General features: G+C 42.5%; 2 protein-coding genes across 4 annotated transcripts in view; one reads left to right on the top strand and one right to left on the bottom strand.

Annotated features, from left to right (window-relative positions):
• The first annotated feature begins 11 nt into the window (after window positions 1-11).
• Window positions 12-22,255, top strand: part of LOC140467500 (serine protease 27-like) — a 126,964-nt gene continuing 104,720 nt past the window's right edge. Inside the window, exon 1 of one of the 2 annotated variants that reach the window (XM_072563918.1) lies at window positions 12-50. The gene's annotated coding sequence lies outside the window, so the exon portion shown is untranslated. Of the gene's footprint in view, window positions 51-21,549; window positions 21,716-22,255 lie in introns of those variants that run through there. The other variant, XM_072563919.1, reaches the window with a different exon arrangement.
• LOC140467495 (tyrosine-protein phosphatase non-receptor type 22-like) overlaps window positions 11,338-22,255 on the bottom strand; it is a 98,271-nt gene continuing 87,353 nt past the window's right edge. For both annotated transcript variants that reach the window (XM_072563913.1, XM_072563912.1), the window contains 4 exons: window positions 21,377-21,465; window positions 18,385-18,415; window positions 15,194-15,274; window positions 11,338-11,960 (listed from right to left, as the gene is read on the bottom strand). In XM_072563913.1, the coding sequence (XP_072420014.1) occupies window positions 11,899-11,960; window positions 15,194-15,274; window positions 18,385-18,415; window positions 21,377-21,465 (263 nt within the window). In that variant the 3' untranslated portion in view covers window positions 11,338-11,898. The remainder of the gene's footprint in view (window positions 11,961-15,193; window positions 15,275-18,384; window positions 18,416-21,376; window positions 21,466-22,255) is intronic.

Genomic DNA, 22,255 nt, shown 5'->3' on the forward strand with positions numbered 1-22,255 from the left:
TGGAGATCCCTCTCTGAACCCATTGGGACCACGAAGGGTCTACGTTTCAGGTAACTGCACTAAAGGAAGGATGAGGTTGTACTGGAGAGGGTGCAGAAGAGGATGTTGCCTGAAGTGGGGCATTTTGCAGAAGTTTAGGGATAAAACAGAAATTGCTGGAAAAGTTCAGCAGGTTTGGCAACATAGAGACATAGAGATGTACAGCTTGGAAACAGACCCTTCGGTCCAGCCCGTCCATGCTGACCAGATATCCCAACCCAATCTAGTCCCACCTGCCAGCACCCGACCCATATCCCTCCAAACCCTTCCTATTCATATACCCATCCAAATGCCTCTTAAATGTTGCAATTGTACCAGCCTCCACCACTTCCTCTGGCAGCTCATTCCATACACGTATCACTCTCTGTATGAAAACGTTGCCCCATAGATCTCTTTTATATCTTTCCCCTCTCACCCTGAACCAATGCCCTCTAGTTCTGGACTCCCCCACCCCAGGAAAAAGATTTTGTCTATTTATCCTATCCATGCCCCTTATGATTTTGTAAACCTCTATAAGGTCATCCCTCAATCTCTAATGCTCCAGGGAAAACAGCCCCAACCTATTCAGCCTCTCCCTATGGGCATGGCGGCACAGCGGTTAGCACTACGGCCTCACAGCACCAGGGTCCTCGGTTCAGTTCCAGCCTCGGACAACTGTCTGTATGGAGTTTGCACATTATCCCCATATCTGCGTGGGTTTGCTCTGGTTTCCTCCCACAATCCAAAGATGTGCAGGTCAGGATGAATTGGCCATGCTAAATTGCCCGTAGTGTTAGGTGCATTAGTCAGAGAGAAAATGGGTCTGGGCGGGTTACTCTTTGGAGGGTTGGCTGGACTGGTTGGGCTGAAGGACCTGTCCCTACGCTGCAGGGAATCTAATCTTTTCTGAATACTTTCAAGTTTCACAACATCTTTCTGATAGGAAGGAGACCAGAATTGCACACAATATTCCAAGAGTGGCCTAAACAATGTCCTGTACAGCTGCAACATGACCTCCCAACTCCTGTACTCAATACTCTGACCAATAAAAGAAAGCATACCAAACACCTTCTTCACTGACCTATCTACCTGCGACTCCACTTCCAAGGAGCTATGAACCTGCATATATATATATTCCATTCCAAACAGACCCCACCACCAAAGATATATTTCCCTCCCCTCCCCGATCAGTGTTCTGGAAAGACCACTCCCCCCGCGACTCCCTCGTCAGGTCCACATCCCCCACCAACCCAATCTCCACCCCCTGCAACCGCAAGAAATGCAAAACTTGCGCCCACACCTCCCCCCTCACTTCCCTCCAAGGCCCCAAGGGATCCTTCCATATCCATCACAAATTCACCTGCACCTCCACACACATCATTTATTGCATCCGCTGCACCCGATGTGGCCTCCTCTATGTTGCGGAGACAGGCTGCCTACTTGTGGAACGATTCAGAGAACACCTCTGGAACACCCGCACCAACCAACCCAACCGCCCTGTGGCTGAACACTTTAACTCCCCCTCCCACTCCGCCAAGGACATGCAGGTCCTTGGCCTCCTCCATCACCAGACCATGGCAACACGACGGCTGGAGGAAGACCGCCTCATCTTCCGCCTAGGAACCCTCCAACCACAAGGGGCGAGTGCAGATTTCTCCAGCTTCCTCATTTCCCCTCCCCCCACCTTATCTCAGTCCCAACCCTCAGACTCAGCACTGCCTTCTTGACCTGCAATCTTCTTCCTGACCTCTCCGCCCCCACCCCTTCTCCAGCCTATCACCCTCACCTTAACCTCCTTCCACCTATCGCATTCCCAACGCCCCTACCCTAAGTCCCTCCTCCCTACCTTTTATCTTAGCCTGCTTGGCACACCGTCCTCATTCCTGAAGAAGGCCTTATGCCCAAAACGTCGATTCTCCTGCTCCTTGGATGCTGCCTGACCTGCTGCTCTTTTCCAGCAACGCATTTTTCAGCTCTGATCTGCAGCCCTCACTTTCTCCCATCTGGAGTTAGGAGTCTATCCATCAACCCATTGTCAATTGTCAGAAAAGCCCGTCTGGTTCACTAATGTCTTTTAAGAAAAGAAACTGCCATTCTTATCTGGTCAAGCTGACATGAGACTCCAGACCCACAGTAATGTGGTTGACTCCTAACTGCCCTGAGCAAGGATGGCCTGGCCAGTGTTGTCCAATTCCCAAAAAGGAATAAAAGAAACTTGAAATGTCATAACAGTCCAGGTTATGGATGTAATGCAGGGAAGTGGCAGTACAGGGCAATCCCCATATCTGTGAAATTATTTTCGATAGTTTCCGTTACCCACGGTTTACTGCAGCCCGAACGTGTTATAGGAAACCTTCCAGGACCAGGGGCTGCTGGGAAGGTAAATTTCCTACTTAAATAAATTGGTTCTCTCCTATCCACGTTTTTGGGCTTTCACGGTAGGTCTTGAAACATATCCCCTGAGGGTAGGGGGGACTACTGTATTGTAGGTATTGGTGTATTTTTGGCTGTACAGACGGGATAAGCTGAAGGGTTTCTTCTGCACTGTGTGATTGAGAGTCCCTTTCTGCCTTTTTAAAAATTTGTTAATGGGGTGTGCATTTATTAGGGTTACAGGGATCAAGGAGTATGTGGAGAAAATGTGAACAGGGGACTGAGTTGGTTGATCAGCTGTGATCATAGTGAATGGGGGAGCAGGCTCGAAGGGCAAATGACCAACTGCTGCTAGACTATCCTTCTTTCTAGATGTTTGTAATCTATCTATTCTGATGTGTTGTGACGTCTGTGAAGATGATGGGGCTTAACCTAGACTTTCGGGCTCAGAGATAGGGATAATACCATTGTCCCGGGAAAGGCATTTTCCTTATTTTCATGTTGTTGCCCTGCTCTAATTGTCCGTTTGCTCTGCTGAGAGTTGTTGGTAAGTCTGAGTCACATGTAGCCTATACTGTGTAAGGACAGCAAATTTCCTTCTTTTAAGACATCAGTGAACTGGCTGGGGTGGCTCAGTGGTTAGCACTCCTGCCTCACAGCACCAGGGACCTGAGTTCGATTCCAGCCTCGGGCGACTGACTGTGTGGAGTTTGCACATTCTCCCCGTGTCTGCGTGGGTTTCCTCCGGGTGCACTGGTTTCCTCCCATAACCCAAGGCTGTGCAGGTCAGGTGAATTGACCACGCTAAATTGCCCGTAGTGTTCAGGGATGTGTAGGCTAGATGAATTGGGGAAATGTAAAGTAATAGGTGTAGGGGATTGGGTGTGAGTGGAATACTCTTCCGAGGGTCAGTGTGGACTTGTTGGGCCATAAGGCCTGTTTCCACATTGTAGGGATTCTAATTCTACACGTTGACTGTGGTTAATGGTCAGCTTTTAACTAAAATACTTTTATTGAATTCACATTTCACCGTTTCCCATGACCTGATCCCTGGATTGCTAGCCCAATGACAATAGTGCTAAGCAAATGCTTCTCCTCAGACTCAAAGCATCTCTGAAAAGATCCACCATCTCTGCCAACCGGTGGGTTTGTGGCTGGCTAGAATAGAGGAGGTTCAGTTGAGAAGGTGCAATGTGCTACTCAGATTGAGAGCCTGTCTGGGGAGTATGCAGGGACTGAGTCAGGCTTGGTGGTAGTACACAGTCCTCCAGCTAACCATCCAAAGCTCTGCATGTAGCAGAGTTTGCAGAGTTTTCCAGCTCCCTCCAAACCCATCGTACTAACGTGGGAACAAGTTGCCCCCAAACCCTGGACAGTTTCAGGGAGGTGAGCTTGCCCTGCCTGCTGTTATGGTATGTCAAACACATATGTCTTGCACAATCTTCACATGTTCTGCCACGGCAGTATCACAGACTTGTGTCTGTTTTCCACCAACATTTTATGAATGTGTTTAACAATGTGATAACCCATTGTAGCTCATCTATTATCAATCTCTGACATTGTCATCCACCTCAGCTGAGATCACCCCTCTCTCTGCTGCTCTCCAGTTTGGTCTCCAGTGGAGATTTCTAGGTTTTCAGGTCCACTGACATTTTTTAAGAGTCACATTTTAGAATTCGTTTTTGCTGTTGTATTTTCAAACACCTCTGTGTTACATTGTGTTTGTGTGAAAGTTTTAGTGTGCGTCTTGGCATCCACATTCCATTGCAACAGTGGAGGTTACTCTTTTTAGACAAAGACACAGCTAGTAGAAAGTCTGAATAAGAAACTGACATTTTAAAGTGATTTACGAAAGAAGCAAAAAAAAAACATTTTCACAGTGAGTAGTTGCGGTCTAAAATACACAAAATGTGTGGAGGCAGGTTCAATTAAGATGTTTAAGAGGGCATGAGATGATTATTTAAATGGAAATAACATGCAGACGTATGGGGAATAAGTGTGAAAATGGAGAAACACATGACTAGAGCTGCTGGAATCTGTACTGAAAACAACAACATGGTGGAGATCACAGTGGGTCAGACAGCATCCATAGAGAGAGAGCAAACTAATGTTTCGAGTCTAGATGACTCTTCATCAAACAATGTCAACTCGAAACATTGGCTTGCTCTCTCTCCATGGATGCTGTCTGACCGTCAGGTGAGAGAATGGCTTTACTCTCATTCAGCACATTGATGTAGATACAATGGACCAAATGGACTTCTGCATTATATCTCTATGACTCTATAATTGTTATACAGAACAGAAACAAACCCTTCAGTCCAACTCGACCAGGTATCTTAACCTAATCTAGTCCCATTGGTCAGACTTGGGCCCATTTCCCTCTAAACCCTTCCAATTCATATACCCATCCAGATGCCTTTTAAATGCTGGAATCGTACCAGTCTCCACAACTTCCTCTGGCAGCTTATTCCATACACACGCCACCCTCTGCATGAAAACGTTGCCCCTTAGGTCCCTTTTGTATCTTTCCCCTCTCACCCTAAACCTATGCCCTCTAGTTTTGGACTCCCCCACCCCAATGAAAAGACTTTGTCTATTTAACCTATCCATGCCCTTCATAATTTTATAAACCTCTGCAATGTCACCTGTCAGCCTCCTATGATCCTTTAAAGTATTTTGCACGAACAAAAAGAAATTGTATTTTAATAATACCTTTCACATCACAGACCATCCCAACAGCCATTGAAGTACTTTTGAGGTATAGTCGCTGATATAATGTTCAAAGTTTGGTAGAAGATTTGTAGCTCGGGTGCTCGTTGTTGTGGTTCTGTTCGCCGAGCTGGGAATTTGTCTTGCAGACGTTTCGTCCCCTGTCTAGGTGACATCCTCAGTGCTTGGGAGCCTCCTGTGAAGCGCTTCTGTGCTGTTTCCTCCGGCATTTATAGTGGCCTGTCTCTGCCGCTTCCGGTTGTCCGTTCGAGCTGTCCACTGTAGTGGCCGGTATATTGGGTATCCAAACCAACCGGACAACTGGAAGCGGCAGAGACAGGCCACTATAAATGCCGGAGGAAACAGCACAGAAGCGCTTCACAGGAGGCTCCCAAGCACTGAGGATGTCACCTAGACAGGGGACGAAATGTCTGCAAGACAAATTCCCAGCTCGGCGAACAGAACCACAACGCTGATATAATGTAGAAAATGCTATTTATGGGAGCTGACTGTGCAATGTGTTAATGAGTGGATAATCTATTTCTGTGATATTGATTGAGGGATAAATAAAGGCACCAGGGATAACTTTCTTGAACATCTTTGAAAAAAATCACACGACACCAGGTTATAGTCCAACAGTTTATTTGGAAGTACAAGCTTTTGGAGTGCTGCTCCTTCATCAGGTAGCATCGAAAGCTTGTACTTCCAAATAAACCTGTTGAACTATAACCTGGCGTTGTATGATTTCTAACTTTGTTCACCCCAGTTCAGCACTGGCACCTCCACATCTTGTCCTTCTTTGAAATAGTGCCGTGAGATCTTTTTACATTCTCTTGACAGAAAGAATAGTGCCTAAGTTTCACATTTTATCAGAAGGAAGATACCTCCTACGGTATAAGACTCCCTCAGTATGACACTGGAGTGTTGTGCTGAAGAAGTGTCTTTCATAAGTAGAAAGTGGCCTACACCACCAGTGTGTCATCTGAGGCTCACTGAAGATATTACCTAGTATGGTGACGAAACGTCCAAAAAGGAACCTTCCACCTCAATAAGCAAACCCAAATCCAGAAGAAGTGTTTGTTGTGCTGTTAATATTTGCACGACCCACCTAACAGAACAGTCCCTGCAGAGTCATGAAAGTCTGCTGGTGGCTAATTAAGGGTTTTAATGTGGATGCTGGAGGATCTAGACCATAAGGTCACAGTCTCAGAATTAGGGCTTGGCCATTTAGTACTGAGATGGAGATGTTCCTTCACTCAAAAGCATGATGAATCTTTAGCATTTTCTACTTTTCCCTATTTTGCCTATCAACCTGTTCAGAGATGTTAATACACACCTCTGGAGCAGGTGGACTAGAATCCAAACCTCCTGGTCAGGACACTACCACTGTGCCATAAAAGGGCCCTAAAGTATGGAATGTTTCATGAATTTGTATCAAGATTAGAGTGATGCTGGAAAAGCATAGCAGGTCAGGCAGCATCCGAGGAGCAGGAAAATCAGGCTGATGAAGAGTTTTGCCTGAAACGTCAATTTTCCTGCTCCTCAGATGCTGCATGACCTGCTGTGTTTTTCCAGCACCACTCTAATCTTAACTCTGATCTCCAGCATCTGCAGTCCTCACTTTTACCCTCATGAATTTGTGTGTCACCCTGTGCCAGGGCCAAGCTAATCTTTTTGCTATCATTCCGATTTCAGTATATTTTCTATCGAAGCCAGTATTTTCTATCCAAGAGACCATTAATGATTAGTCAATTATTATATTTGAGACAGAAATTATTAGATTCTTGTGGATTATAGGATAGTGGCAGGAAGGTGAGTTTGAAGTAGATCAGTCACACTGCTAAACATCCTATTCCAGGTCTGAGCTCTGACATCAATTGGAGGGAGATTCATTTGGACATATTTCTTGGGGATTTATCACATAATCTCCTACACCCTCCCACCCCCCCCTACTCCCAACCATTGGTCATGCAACCTTCGCATCCTCATGGGAATTCTTTCTCTCAGGCAAACAGAAAACTTGCAGAAATTTTAGAGCCTAAACACCCTTTACCCATCCCTGTACCCCGGACGCTGCTCCTCTGCTGCTGCCTGACCTGCTGTGCTTTTCCAGCACCACGCTCTCAACTCTGATCTCCAGCATCTGCAGTCCTCACTTTCTCCCTATCAGGATATGGCCTGCTTTCAGCACAATCAAACCATCTTCATCTCTCATCGTCCCCATTATCAGCTTCTCTCCTTCCCTCACTTATTAACATCTACACCTTTGTTTGCTCATTTGTAATTCTTGCTCTGTCTCTGGGCTCCATCTCAGCCTATCCACTTACTCCACTACCCCATCTTCAGCTTATAAATTATATATTTTAATTTCATCCATTTTTCTAATTAACCCTGTTCAGAGATGTTATTACACACCTCTGGGACAAATGGGACTTGTACCTGGGATAGTGACACTACCACAGGTGGCACAAAAACCTGGTCCATGCTTTCTGTCCCAACCTGGGTCTAAAAGTCTCATGAACTGGGGAGGTTTGAAGACTTTTATAAAATCTTTGATTTTTGTGATGTCTCTATAAAATTCACTGGGCATCTCTGGCTCTGCCAGCATTTATTACCCAACCATAATTACCCAGTTAAGAGTCAACCACATTGCTGTGGGTCTGGAGTCACATGTAGACCAGACCAGGTAAGGATGGCAGATTTCCTTTTTCTAACAATCTAACTGAGTTCCTGTATTAATAGTCTAGAGATAATACCACTAGGTCATTGCCTCCTCAATAAAACTGCAGGAATAAATAGCAGGGCTTAATTTTCAATGTGCTTACCCCAGTGAGGTGTAATGCTACCACTTTGATTCAGTGGGTTCTGAGATGGACTAAGCCCTGCTCAAGAGCAGTCAAGATGAAGGTGGAGACATTACTTGGGTGGGAGCCACTCTAGGTCAGTGAGCACAGGAGTGATAGGGAACCAGGATCTGGTGTGAGTGAAGGCATGGACACCAGAGTTTCAGATGACCTCAGGGTTTGCAGAGAGTAGTATGTGGCAAAACGAGATTGGAAGCTTACCTTGGGATGAAATGTAACACCAAAGTTATGACAAGACTGACTTGATGCCAGTCTGTTGCTCGGGAGAAGGATGGGTTTGGTAGTTAGGAATTCAAGTTTGGAGTGGGGACTGAAAATAATGGCTTCACTCTTCCTAGTATTTAACTAGAGGAAATTTCTTCTCATCCTGTACTGGATGATGGATACACTGCCTGCTACTCTCCAGGCAGTGTGAAGTCGAGAAGGTGATGGCTATTGTGAGTGCTTTGAGCATTTACTTGAAAAGCAACTTTTCTCATGTTTAGTATAAAAAAAGCAACGTAAAATTATGAATAAACATTAATTAACAGCTCTGGAACTCAATGCCTATTTAATTCTGTATTCTTCAAATCAATGACCTCATTCTTGCTACAGTCTGTGAAGCAAAGCTTTTATACTATGATGGCTCCATCTAGTGACCACATAACCCATTGTTTTATAACCACAGTTGAACAATCAGTTGCCATATCAAACCCAACAGACATTGTGTAAGTTAATTTGAAGACTTTTGTCTATTCATCTAAAATCCATTGAGTGAATTTTGACATCAGTGTGTCTTATGAGCATGCCTCCAAATCTGAAAATCAGAGATTGTATCAGTATAATGATCAGTAATATGAAGTCACATTTCAGAAATTAGATTAAATTTTCATTAACCTGACGATCATATATCCAGCAACCTACTCTTGATTTATATTCTCACGCCCCACTATTGCAGTAGATTCACTCTGCTCACTCTTTCCCCATCATTTGCACCCACGACTGCAAGAAAATGACCATTTCCAGTAAGAGTTAATCAAACCTCTGTCGTAGAGCTCTAGAGATGTACAGCACGGAAACAGACTAGTCCCATTTACCAGCATTTGCTCCATATCCCTCTAAACCCTTCCTGTTCATATACCCATCCAGATGCCTTTTAAATGTTGTAATTGTACTAGTTTCCATCACTTCCTTTAGCAGCTCATTCCATACACACACCACCCTCTGTTTGAAAATGTTGCCCCTTGGGTCCCTTTTAATTCTTTCTCCTCTCACCTTAAATTTACACCCTCTAGTTTTGCTCTTCCCTACCCTGGGGAAAACACCTTGTCTATTTATCCTATCCATGCCCTTCATGATTTTATAAACCTCTATAAGGCCACCCCTCAGCTATGCTCCAAGGAAAACAGCCCCTGCCTATTCAGCCTCTTTCTGTAGCTTAAACCCTCCAAACCTGGCAACATCTTTGTAAATCTTTTCTGTACCGTTTCAAGTTTCTCAATATCCTCCGTTTAGCAGGGAGACCAGAATAGCATGCAGTATTCCAAAAATGGCCTAACCAATGTCTTGTACAGCCACAACATTACCTCCCAACTCCTGTACTCAATGCTCTGACCAATAAAAGCAAGTCTTGAGAAGATTTGTAGCTCACATTCAGGTTCTGGATGTAGGTTTGCTCACTGAGCTGGAAGGTTCATTTCCAGACATTACGTCACCCTACTAGGTAACATCTTCAGTGGGCCTCCGGACAAAGCAGTGTTGATAATTCCTGCTTTCTATTTATATGTTTGGGTTTCTTTGGGTTGGTGATGTCATTTCCTGTGGTGATGTCATTTCCTGTTCTTTTTCTCAAGTGTGGTAGATGGGGTCTAACTTGATGTTTGTTGATTGAGTTTCAATTGGAATGCTATGCATGTAAGGAGACTAGTCTAGACGTCAACTATCCACAAAAAACAAATGACCCTCTCTCACTAGTATCCTTACATACAGATGAAGAAGGACACCACTTTGACTGGGACAACACATCCATCCTCAGACAAGCCAAACAAAGACATGCACGAGAATTCCTAGAAGCATGGCATTCCAACCAGAACTCTATCAACAAACACATTGAATTAGACCCCATCTACCACCCCTTGAGAAAAAGAACAGGATATGACATCACAGGAAATGACATCACTGGCACGAAGAAACCCAAACATATAAATAGAAAGCAGGAATTATCAACAGTGCTTCACCCGGAGGCCCACTGAAGATGTTACCTTGTAGGGTGACAAAACAAATGGAAATGAACCTTCCAGCTCAGCGAGCACCTACATCCAGAATAAAGGCAAGTGTACCAAATGCCGCCTTCACTATCCTATCTACTGAGACTCCACTTTTAAGGAACCATGAAAGTACACTCCAAGTTTGTTCAGCAATACTCCCAAACACCTCACCATTAAATGTACAAGTCCTGCCCTGATTTGCCTATCCAAAATGCAGCACCTCACATTTTTCTAAATTAAGCTCCAACTGCCACTCCTCAGACATTTTGATATTTTGCACCACATAGACCGCTCTTGATATTTTAGGTTATTACCATCATTGAATCTCCCATTATTAATATCTTGGGGGGTTACCATTGACCAGATCTGAATTGGACTAGTCCTATAAATAGTCTACCTATAGCAGCAGGGCAGAGGCTAGGAATCCCACAGTAAATAAAACTCACCACCTGATGCCCCAAAGCCTGTCCACAAATCAGGAGTGTGATGGAATACTCCCCACTTATCTGAGTGAGTGCAGCTCCAACAATACTCAAGAAGCTTGACATCATCCAGGACAAAGCAGTGCACTGGATTGGCAGTCACTTCAGCTTAAATATTCACATCCTCCACCATGACACGTGATGGTATGTGTGTGTTCCATTTACAAGATTCACTGCAGCAACTCACTAAGGCTTATTTGAGAGCAGTTTCTAAACCCACAGCTTGTACCACCTAGAGGGACAAGGGCAGCAGTTACAAAAGAAAACCACCACCTGAAAGTTCTCCTCCAAGACACTTACCATCCTGACTTAGAAATATATTGCCATTCCTTTAGCATCACTTGGTCAGGACCTTGGAAGTTCCTCACAGCAGTGTAGCTGCCTCTGCACCACATAGACCGCTGTAGTTCAAGACGACAGCTCAGAAACACTTTCTTCAGTGCAGTTTGGAGAGGGACAATAAATTCTGGCCTGGTCAGCAATACCAACATCCAGGAATAATTGTTTTAAAAGGCACCCTGTCCACACTGTCTTTGGGTCTGCATTGCTCTTGTTTGTGATTTCGGGAAACCCTAGTGAAAATACAAATCACAGGAAGCTTCCACTAAGACTTTAGATTTTAAATATATTTATTAGAAATTCATCTCCAAACCCATTGAAAATATACAAATGGTAGATAAAGACAGTGCCTGTCAGTAGAAAAGCATTAACTCTGCAACCGTAAACCTGGCATTCCCTGCATTTTTGCCATGTATATGCACATACATATCCTGCTTTCATTGTGTGCTTATTTCCTTAATCGTGCACAAGTGCTTCTACAGAGGAGAAGCACAAATGAGCCATTGATCTTTCAAAGGGTGCAACAGTTCAAGTTTATAAGATTCAACAGTGTGAATAGTCCTGATTGTGATCCTGAGTTATTGAAACTGTTCCTCAGTGAGGCACAGAATCCTTCGCTGTTCAGGAACTCATGTGTGAAACTGTGGGGAAGCGAAGCTTAGAAGTGCACCATCTCAGAGAATGTGATCTCACTCAGTCGGGCATTCCTCCCTTTAATGGAGAGGAATAATCCTTTTCTTTCCTCTGTAAGAAGAATTATGCAGCCTGTGGAAGACCAATTAAATCAAAAGGCGAGCCTGATCCCAAGAAATGAGTTTTGTCCCATTTGGTTTCAGGATGTGTGGGTATTTCACAGAGGAGGCTGTTTCAGACCCAGTCTTCAGGAGGATTTCTTGGTCCTTTGGGTTTCACAAAGCGGCTCTTAAAACCTATAATAAATAAACAATTTAGCATTACAAAATATTTACAGCAAAATGCAGGTCCAATTGTGCTCAACTGCTGTTTCTGCTCCACATTCTCCCACCATACTTCATCTCACTATCAGCATAGACTTCTGTTCCATTCTCTCCTGTGTGTTTCTCAAGATTGTGTTTCTATTAATCTTTGAAGTTCATTGCAATGTAGCAAGTTTCGCATTCTCATTGATCAATACTCTAAACGTTTGTGTAACAGTTAGTTAATTTCATGTAAAGCTAACCAATGAATATTGACTTAAAATTGCATAATTTTGCATATACTTCATCTAAATGTTGACCCCAGTTTTTCAGGGATCACAATTCCAACATTTCAGAATCTCTAGCCATTCCCAGAGATGTTAATGATTTGAATTCATTGTAAATGTATAAAAACAATCAATTTTAATACTCTTAATGAAGTGCTTAAACATTCCTACATGTAATTTTTGTTATTTATTCAAAATATTAAAGTGGTTTTGAAAAACTGACTATGTTGTGATTTTTAATTACTAATTGTTCATTACTACAGTTTATGGTTTTGGATTTCTCTCAGGACCCTGATCAAAAATGCATGTGGACCTCTCAAAAATATAGCATGTGCAAAAGTCAACCCTCTGATTTGGGCCTAAAAACTTTGCCTTAGAAATCAGACCATTTCCACTAGTACACAAGGTAAGTTGTCACTGAGAGTCAATTGCCTTCTGTGTATTAGAAGGTCTATTAACGTTGTGGAACAGAGTCTTTGATATTGGGATCCCAGACATGGCCCAACAGTTGGAAAACTAAGAAAGAGGACTGCAGATGCTGGAGATCAGAGTCAAAAAGTATAGTATTGGAAAAGCACAACAAGTCAGGCAGCATCCAAGGAGCAGGAGAGTTGATGTTTTGGGCATAAGCCCTTCATCAGGAAAACTAAGTTCAATCTGTGATCAGAAAAACTGGAGAAACTGAGTTTGTTTACATTCCTGCTTTCTGCTATGTTGAGATTCTTGCTTGACTTTCTCAGTAAAACTGCAGCTGAACCAAAACAAGCTAGCCTCACTGATTATAAGCAAGTCAGAAATGAAACTGCAAAGATCCCCAAAATAATTAAGGGAAGAATTATCTCCTTAACGTATGACTATAACTTTACAACATGGTTCTGCATTTTGTTTAAGGCAAGGAATAGGAAGTGAATATTGACTTTGGACTTGAGAAACCATTTGATCCATTGATCTTCTCTGGTCTTTTACTTATGCATTTATGTTTCTCTGATCCCTTTCACAAAATCAAAGCTGTTTCCAACATTTTGAAATCACAGTTTATGTTTATCAAACACAACGCTCAACAATCTTTTATTGACATATACTCCAACCACAACTTATCATATAACACTTTTGTTAATGTAAAGCATTCCCAAGGCATCTCACAGGGATGTTATGAAACAATATTTGTCCTTAAGTCACACAGGGAGATACTGTGAAAGATGACCAAACCCTTGGATGAAAAAGGCACATTTTTAAGGAACATCTTAAAATACATATCAATTAGCAGCTTCACCATTTAATAAGATCAGGGCTGATCTAATTACTCCACATTCCTGCCCAATCCAATAACCTCTCACCCCTTATTGAGAACTATTCACTGTGCCTTAAAAGTATTCGCACATTCTATTGCTGCCACCTTTTAAGGAAGAGTTCCAGTGACTAATGACCCTCTGAGAGAAAACAGTTTCTGCCTATGTCTGTCTTAAATGGGTGATCACATTTTTAAACAGTGACAACTAGTTCCAGTTACTTCCACAAGACAGAATACTCTTCCCTGTCAAAATCCCTCAGGATCTTTTTGTCTCAAACAGGTTGTTTTTTTTTTAACTATTCTAAGGCTACAATGGTGGTTTAAAGGGAATGCGAGAGGCACAAGATGCCTGAGCTGGATGATTCTAGGATTCTTGATCAGTTATATGGCTGGAGGAGATGATGAGATAAGGAGGAGGCAAATTTACAAAGAAAGAAAGCTAATAGAAAATGTTCTGTTACTTTGGGACAATTGAGTAAAAGTAGATTATACTTCATTTATACAGGGCATAGGTGAGACTGCGTCTTGAGTACGATGCACATTATTGATTAGCTTATTTAAGGAAGACTGCAAAGGCATTGGAAACAGTTCAGCGAAGGTTTATTAGACTTTATGTTTAAGGTGAGCCAATAATATTTAAAAAGGACATAAATGGCAACTTTTTTTTACACATAGAGTAGTTTATATGTGGAATGAACTGCCAGAGAAAGTGGTGGATGCATGTATGGTTGCAATGTCTAAAAGACATTTGGATAAGTACACTAATAGGAAAGATTTGGAGGGATCAAGTGCAGGCAGGTGGGACTAGTTACTTTGGGAACAAGGTTGGGGTGGACTGGTTGGATCAAAGGGTATGTTTCCATTCTGCATGGCTCTAGAATACCTGGAATAAGCAGGTTTCTCTATGAGGAAAGGTTTGACAGGTTAGGATCATAAAGCCAAATCACCATTTAGTTTTCTCTGTCATTAGGGAGAAACGACTGGCCGTGGTTTAACCTGAGGGTCACCACACCTCAGGTTCAGGGAGAGCTTGAGAGGGAGAGTCCTTCATTGATTGGATCAGTCAGTGCAGGAATTAAACCCCTTGCTTTTGGCACCACTCTACATTTGAGACGAGCCATCTGGCAAACTGAGCTAACCAATCCCATAGGATAGCAGCCTTAGGAGTTCAGAAGAAGAGGCAACATAATTGAAACATAAAATCCTGAAGACTCTTGACAGGGTAGTGTGGAGAGGATGTTTCCTCTTGTGGAAGATTCTAGAACCAGGGTAGTTACTTAAAAATCTGGAGTTGCTCATTTAAGACATAGATGTTTTTTCTCCTGTAGGGTTGTGAATCTTTGGAACTCTCTCCCTGAAAAGGTGATGGAAGCAGAGTCCTTAAATATTTTGAAGGCAGATGCAGATAGATTCTTATTAAGCAAAGAAGTGAAAATTTACTGGGGTAGGCAGGACTGGGGAGTAATCAGATCAGTGGTGATTTTATCGAATGGATTATGGAGGGTGGAAGATGGATCCCAACTGAATCATAACAATTAGAGGGTTGAATGCAGACCCGTAGCCGTTACAGCCGATAAACTAACACCACAACCATCTGCTCAGAGTGAAGGGTGCCAGATATCAGCCTCAGTAAACACTGATAAACTCACCAAAGTTCAGAAATGAGCGACTGTGTTCTGTGTTTGGTTCACTCTGTGAAGCCTTGGACAATGCTGGGACACTGGTTATGGCTGTAATCACAGAGAGACATGGAAAGAAGGATTAACACACATTCCAATGGTTTGGTTGCAATGTCTTTGTTGGTAAGTTCAGATTTCTGATTAAAAAACTGATGAAATATACTGCCTACTGGTGGATAAATACATTCCTTCACAAAATGAATTAATAGGAACTTAAAGGAACCATACTGCATTTATATACCAGCTCTGACAATTCGAGGATGGCCAAAAACACTTTGCAGTCAATAAGGTATTTTCGGAAGAGTAGTCATTGTTGGAATGTAAAATGTTGAATGGGTGACTGAGCAGCCAGTTTTTGCACAGCAAGATCCCACAAACAGCACTGCGAAAATTAACAAGTAATTTGTTGTACAGATGTTGATTGAGGGATAATGGGACAGTGGGAAGAACTCCCCGAAATAAACTCCCCGAAACATACCCTTTGATCCAACCAGTCCACCCCAACCTTGTTCCCAAACTAAACTAGTCCCACCTGCCTGCACTTGATCCCTCCAAATCTTTCCTATTAGTGTCCTTATCCAAATGTCTTTTAGACATTGTAACCATACCTGCATCCACCACTTTCTCTGGCAGTTCATTCCACACATAAACTACTCTATGTGTAAAAAAAAAGTTGCCATTCATGTCCTTTTTAAATGTTCTTGGATCACCTTAAACATAAAGTCTAATAAACCTTTGCTGAACTATTTCCAATGCCTTTGCAGCCTTCCTTAAATAAGCTGATCAATAATGTGCATCGTACTCAAGACGCAGTCTCACCTATGCCCTGTATAATTGAAGTATAATCTACTTTTACTCAATTGTCCAAAGTAACAGAACATTTTCTATTAGCTTTCTTTCTTTGTAGATTTGCCTCCTCCTTATCTCATCACCTCCTCCAGCCATATAACTGATCAAGAATCCTAGAAAATTCTGGAAAAATGCAACCGGTTTGGTGGCATCTATGGACAGAGACAAACAGTCATGGTCTGGAAAGAAGTCTCTGCTCTTCTTTAGATGCCATGGGATCTTTTATGTTGCAGCTGAGGCCTCGATTTGTCTCACCCGAAAGACAGCACCTTTGACAATGTAGCACTCCTTCAATAGAGTACAGGCAGCATATGCCTTAATCTAGATTCAGTGTCTGGAAATACTGAGAGTCTGGATTTAAATAATCCTGATTTACATAATAATCAACCTCCATGTTTCTGGTCGGTGGAAATATGATGAAAAACTTGTCTAAGTAGAGCGCTATTGCAAACTGTTTTTAGTTGAGCTACGGATGATGATAGGTTATAAACTTTCACTAGATTTGGTTTAGCTGCAGGTCATTCTGCTCTAACACTCATTTCATTAACACCAATTCGCTGCAACACGCTTGACAAATTGGGGCCACTGTTTCTAAAGCCTGAAGTTTTAAAGCATGTATTGGTTACAACACAATTCCAGCCCCGTTAGTTTAAATGGTGCTGCTATTATGCGATTTTCTTATAACATGGGATTGCATGGGAATAGAACTACTGCATTACAGCAGAACTGACTGGACGTCATGTGGAGCTTCATTTGCAGTAATGCAGGGGAGATGGAGGCACAGTGGTAATGTCATTGGTCTTTTTGTTTTATTCATTCACAGGATTTGGGTGTCACTAGGCATCATTTATTGCCCATCCCTAATTGCCCAGCAACCACATTGCTATGGGTCTAGATTTACATGTAGGCCAGACCAGAGAACGATGGCAGATTTCCTTCCTTGAAGGACATTAGTGAACCAGATAGGTTCAGCAATGGCTTCATGGTCATTATTAAACTCTTATTTTCAGATTATTATTGAATTCAAATTCTACCATCTGCCATTCGAACCGAGTTCCCCCAGAATATTACTTCGATCTCTGGATTGATAGTCCAGCAATAATACCATGGTCTAGTAATCCAGAAACCCAGGTACCTGGTGGAATTTAAATTCAATGAATAAATCCAGAATATAAAACCAATCTCAGTCTTGGCGCCCATGAAACTAGCATCGAATGTTGTAAAATATTCACTAATGTCCTTTAGAGAAAGATAAGCAGATATCTTATCTGGTCTTGTCTAAATGTGACTCCAGATCCAAACAACATGGTTGGTACTTCAATAGGGCCTGGCAAGCTGTTCAGTTGAAGTGTCAATTCAGGATGGGTTACAAATGCTGGTCAAGCCAGTGAATCCCACATCCCTCCCCCAAAGAAAAATAAATGAATTTAATGTGCTATAATTACCCTTCTCAAATTGCTCTCAGTAACAGACCTGCTGACGTTTTCGCCACCTCAGGTAAAGTAAAAATAAATGACAGCTGATGAAGCACTGTTGAAGTGTAGCTTCTGTTGAAATACAGGAAATCCCGCAAAATTGTACACAGCAAGATCCCACAAACAGCATCTCGACAATAGCCAGGTAACCTGTTTAATTAACATCAGCTGAGAGACCAAATTGTGGCCAAGAAACTGTGGGAAACTCCTTGTGTTTTTCCAAATAGTGCTATGGGATCTTGAGCAGGCAGATGGTGCCTTGGTTTATTGATTCATCTGAGAGAAGGAGCCTCTGACTGTGAAGAACACCCTCTGTCCTACAATGAAGGTGCCAGTCTGGAGTTTTGTGCAGAGGGATTTGAACCCAAATCTTCAAACTCAGCATTAAGAGTCTGAGGCACTGCAAACGAAACAGCCAGTTTGTACAGAAGATAATCTTACAATCACCTGATGAATGAACAGCTAACATTGAGCGCACACGCACACTGCGTAATTACCAAGCTTCTGTTGAAATAGAGTGCAAAATGGACAATGCAATTAAGAGTATGGGATTGGATTAGATTAATGCTGACTTCAGATTTATAGAGATACTTCTGAAGTGAGCCTGTCTGATGCTGTGTTAGTTTCTCCTGTCTAGCACAGTTGACATTTTATGACCTTGATGAATACTGGAGAAGGAAAACATTTTCAGGACAATGACAAAAGCCGAGTAGAGGGTCACTAATTGGACAGCTGTCTAAGAGGTGGCACAGTCATGATGGATAGTATGACCTCCTGGCTGTGTGATTCCATGATGCTTTTCCTCATAAATAATTGTATGAAGATAATTCCACTTACATTTTTTCATACTTCGGAGAATTTTCAAACTCTGCAAACAGCCAAAGAGAAAAAGAAAGATAATCAGAAAAAGGTTCTTTAGAAAAGCTGGTGTAGTGTTGCAAACCACACCAGATCTATTGCCAATTCAACTATTGTAGCAGCTAATCTAGGGAGCAAGACAACAAGCTGTAACCCGCTAGACTCCACCAACACGAGAACGAAGAATGACATTGTACTCCATGTCGCTGCATTTTTAGGGGGTTTAGTTGCTTGTCTCTTTGACGAGTGCTGGTTTGGCAGAGATTTTTTATTCTTCTGTAGGATGTGAACATTGCTGGCAAGGCCTATCTTTGTTGCCCACTCCTAATTGCCCTTTTTGAAGGTGGCAGTAAGCCTCAGCCTTGAATTGTGGGTGTAAGTGCACCCACAGTGTGGTTAGGAAGGTTAAACTTGAGAGCCTGATAAATTAAGGATGGTGATTGTAATTTACATGTGATCTGCTTAAAGTGTTAAAATGAGAATGAGTTTGGATAGGGTGGGAAAGTGTTTCCTCTGGTTGAGGGAATTCAGAAGAGCGGGTCACAAGGTTTATGCAGAGCTAGGTATTCAGCAACAACGTTTGGAAGCAGTTGTTAACCACAAAGGAGTGTGGAAATTTGGAACTCTCCTTATTTCAAAAGGAATGGAATATAAAAGTAGGGAAGTTTCACTAAAACTATACAAGACATTGTTCAGAGCACAGCTGGACGACTGAACAGTTTTGGGCCCCCACCTTTAAGAAAGGACACATTATCATTGGAGGCATTCCAAAAAAGGTTTATTTGGTCTATTTTGCATATAGAGCCACTGTCCTATGAGGAGAGGTTGAGTGAGTTGTGCCTGTATTCATTAGAAATTAAAAAACTGAGAGGAGACATTATTAAAGCATACAAGATTTTATTAGATGTTCTGAAGAATGCTCACTGGACCTGAAATGCTAACTCTGCTTTCTCTCCACAGATGCTGGTAGAGGTGCTGAGTTTCTCCAGCGATTTCTGTTTCAGCATTCTTAGGAAACTTGACAGGGTAGGTGCAAACAAGTTGTCCCCTCGATGGGAGAGTCACGGCCTAGAGAGAATCATCTTCAGAATATGGGGTTGCACATTAAGGTGGATATGAGGGGGAGGTTTTCTCTCCGGGGGTGCGAGGGGCTAAATCTTTGAAATTGTTCATCTTTGGAGGCTATTGAGGTTGGGTCATTAAACATGTTCTAGGCTGAGATAAACAGATTTTGAATTAGTGAGGGAATAAGACGGTGGCTCCATATTCAGAATCCACCTAATGAACCTTTTCTGGAATGTCTCCAATGATAATGTATCCTTCCTTAAAGGAGGGGGAACAAAGCTGTTCAGTCTTCCAGTGAGGTATGGGGATAAGGAAGGAAAACTGAGTTGAAAATTATCAGAGCAATCATCCTTACATTGAGTGATGGCGCACAACTGATGGGCTGAATGGCCTATGTCTGGTCATACGGTTTATGGCCTAAAAACCTGAATTTTTCTAATAAGTGAGGATATTTAGCGACAGATATGAAGGAAAGGCAGATAAAAAGGGGCTGTGGTATAGATTAGTCACCATTTCACTGAATGGCAGAGCAGAATTAAGGGGCTAATAGCCTTATCTTGTATTTGCACAACAACTCCTGAGTTGGAACATGCTCCTCTAATACAGATGCCACCTGCTGGAGCTAAAAGGTTCTGCACATTCAGTTTATAGAGTGAATGAAATGCAGAGAATTGGTGTGAAATGGCTGTGAAAGCAGTTCAGGAATAACTTTCAAAAGAGTCACAGATGAAGCTTGAAGAAAAAACAGCGGCAGCACTGTCAAAGGAAGCAAGGATTGATTTGAATAGCTCTGTCAAACAGCTAGCCAAAGTATGACAGGTTGTGTGGCCCTTCCTTGTCCTACAAATCATCAGCAAATCCAGTGACATCGGTGGAGAGAGAAACGGAGTTAACATCTCAGGTGTCCTTCGTCACAAACAGAATGATGTCAGAGATGAGCTACTCTCTAACTAATCTTTTCCATCTTCCATCTTTCCAGTGAAAGGTCTTTGTCCTGAAACACTGGGCTGGATTTTATGAATGGCAGTCTCATGCAGTTCCTACTCCGCCCATTCTGTTTTGGGATGCATGAGAGCTCTTCATTTCTGACAGGAGCTTTCAACCAGGCTTCCTTTGGAGACGAGGAGCCATACTTCCATTCTGACACTTCTCCCATCTGCTCCCTGGGATAAAGGAGTAGACTTGAGTATGACTAAACAGGTTTGGCCTTCATTCAATAGAGCTTAAAAGAATGAAGGGTGATCTTATTGAAATGTACAAGATGCTGAGGGGTCTTGACAAGGTCGATGTTGAGAAGATATTTCCACTAGTCGGTAAGGGACATAGTTACAGAATAAGGGGACAGTCATTTAAACTGAGATGTGGAGGTATTCTCTCAGTGGATAGTGAATGTTTGGAATTCTGTACCCCAGAAAACTGTGGAGGCTAGATTACTGAATGTATTTAGAGAGGAGATCGACAGATGTTTGAAATATCAAGGAGTTGAATGTTATATGGAGCTAGTATAAAAGACGAGTTGAGACCTGGTGCGGATCTTCCGTGGTCTTATAGAATGGTGGGGCAGGCTTAAAGGCCTATTCCTACTTCTTATGTTCAAATGCAGCAAGACCTGGACAATGTTAGGGTTAGGCTGAGAAGTAGCAAGTAACCTTTGCATCGCACAAGGCCAGTTTTCTCTCCATAGATGCTGCCAAAGCTGCCGAGTTTCTGTTTTTGCCTCAAAACTATTTCCCCAAGTTTTGCTTGTTGTCACAAATTACTTTGAAAGTAAAACCTCAACAAAAGATGCAGAAAGTAAAATGTCAGTTAATTATCACGTAATGTAGCTGACTTATATAAGCCCCCAATACTGTGTCCCCTACAGACACAGATCAAACATGGTCATGGGACAGACAAACTTCCTCACCTTGCTCCTTGCAAAAGGCTTGTTGGAATCGTCTAATGATCTGGAGTTGTCAGTCTCAGGTGATGAAAGTGGTCCAGACTGGGGCAAGGCTGCAGGTGAAATGAAGAGACAGATATGCTTAAGAAACAAGAAAGCAGAAAGTCATAAATGCCAATCACCTGGAATGACCAGAACACACAATGGGAGATACACAAGGACATATAATCAAGGAATCTCCTGGATATGGATTTCAACTGTGTACGCACCTGACTGGTTAAAACCATTCACAACTGCCCACTATGTATTTCTCTAATTTCTTTATGCTGCAGATATTCATTTACTGAGAAACAGGATCAATTGGTGAGTTTCAGTGAAGACATTCTGTGACTGAGTTCATATCCTACCAGCAAGTGCACAGAGAAAGGAGGGAATTCAGTTAGTACCCTCTCCCCAGATATGTAACACAACAGTGACCAGTGTTTGCAATCAGTGTGTCTTCTCTCATCCCACACCACACCTCATACCTCCCCACCACTGGCTCAGTTAACACTCATACTCGAGCTAATTTTGGTGATGTACATAGAAGTTCCTGACCCAAAGTATAAGCTGTGTCCTTGCTACCCCAGTGCCTCTTCCACAAGATATTCAACATGAAGGAGTGCTGTTTCAAAAATTGCTTGGGGAGGTGATAAGCAGCAGAAGGTTTCCTTGCCTACGTTTGACATGATGCCACGAGACTTCATAAGCTCCCAAATCAATGTTGAGGACTCCCATGGCAACTCCTTCCCAATGGTATATCACTGGGCTGCCATTTCTGTTGAGTTTGTCCTGCTAGTGGGACAGGATACACCCAAGAATAATGATGAAAGAGGCTGGGGCAATATCTGTAAGGTATGATTC

Source organism: Chiloscyllium punctatum, chromosome 45 (genome assembly GCF_047496795.1).
Source record: "Chiloscyllium punctatum isolate Juve2018m chromosome 45, sChiPun1.3, whole genome shotgun sequence".
In the NCBI taxonomy this organism is placed as follows: Eukaryota; Metazoa; Chordata; class Chondrichthyes; order Orectolobiformes; family Hemiscylliidae; genus Chiloscyllium; species Chiloscyllium punctatum.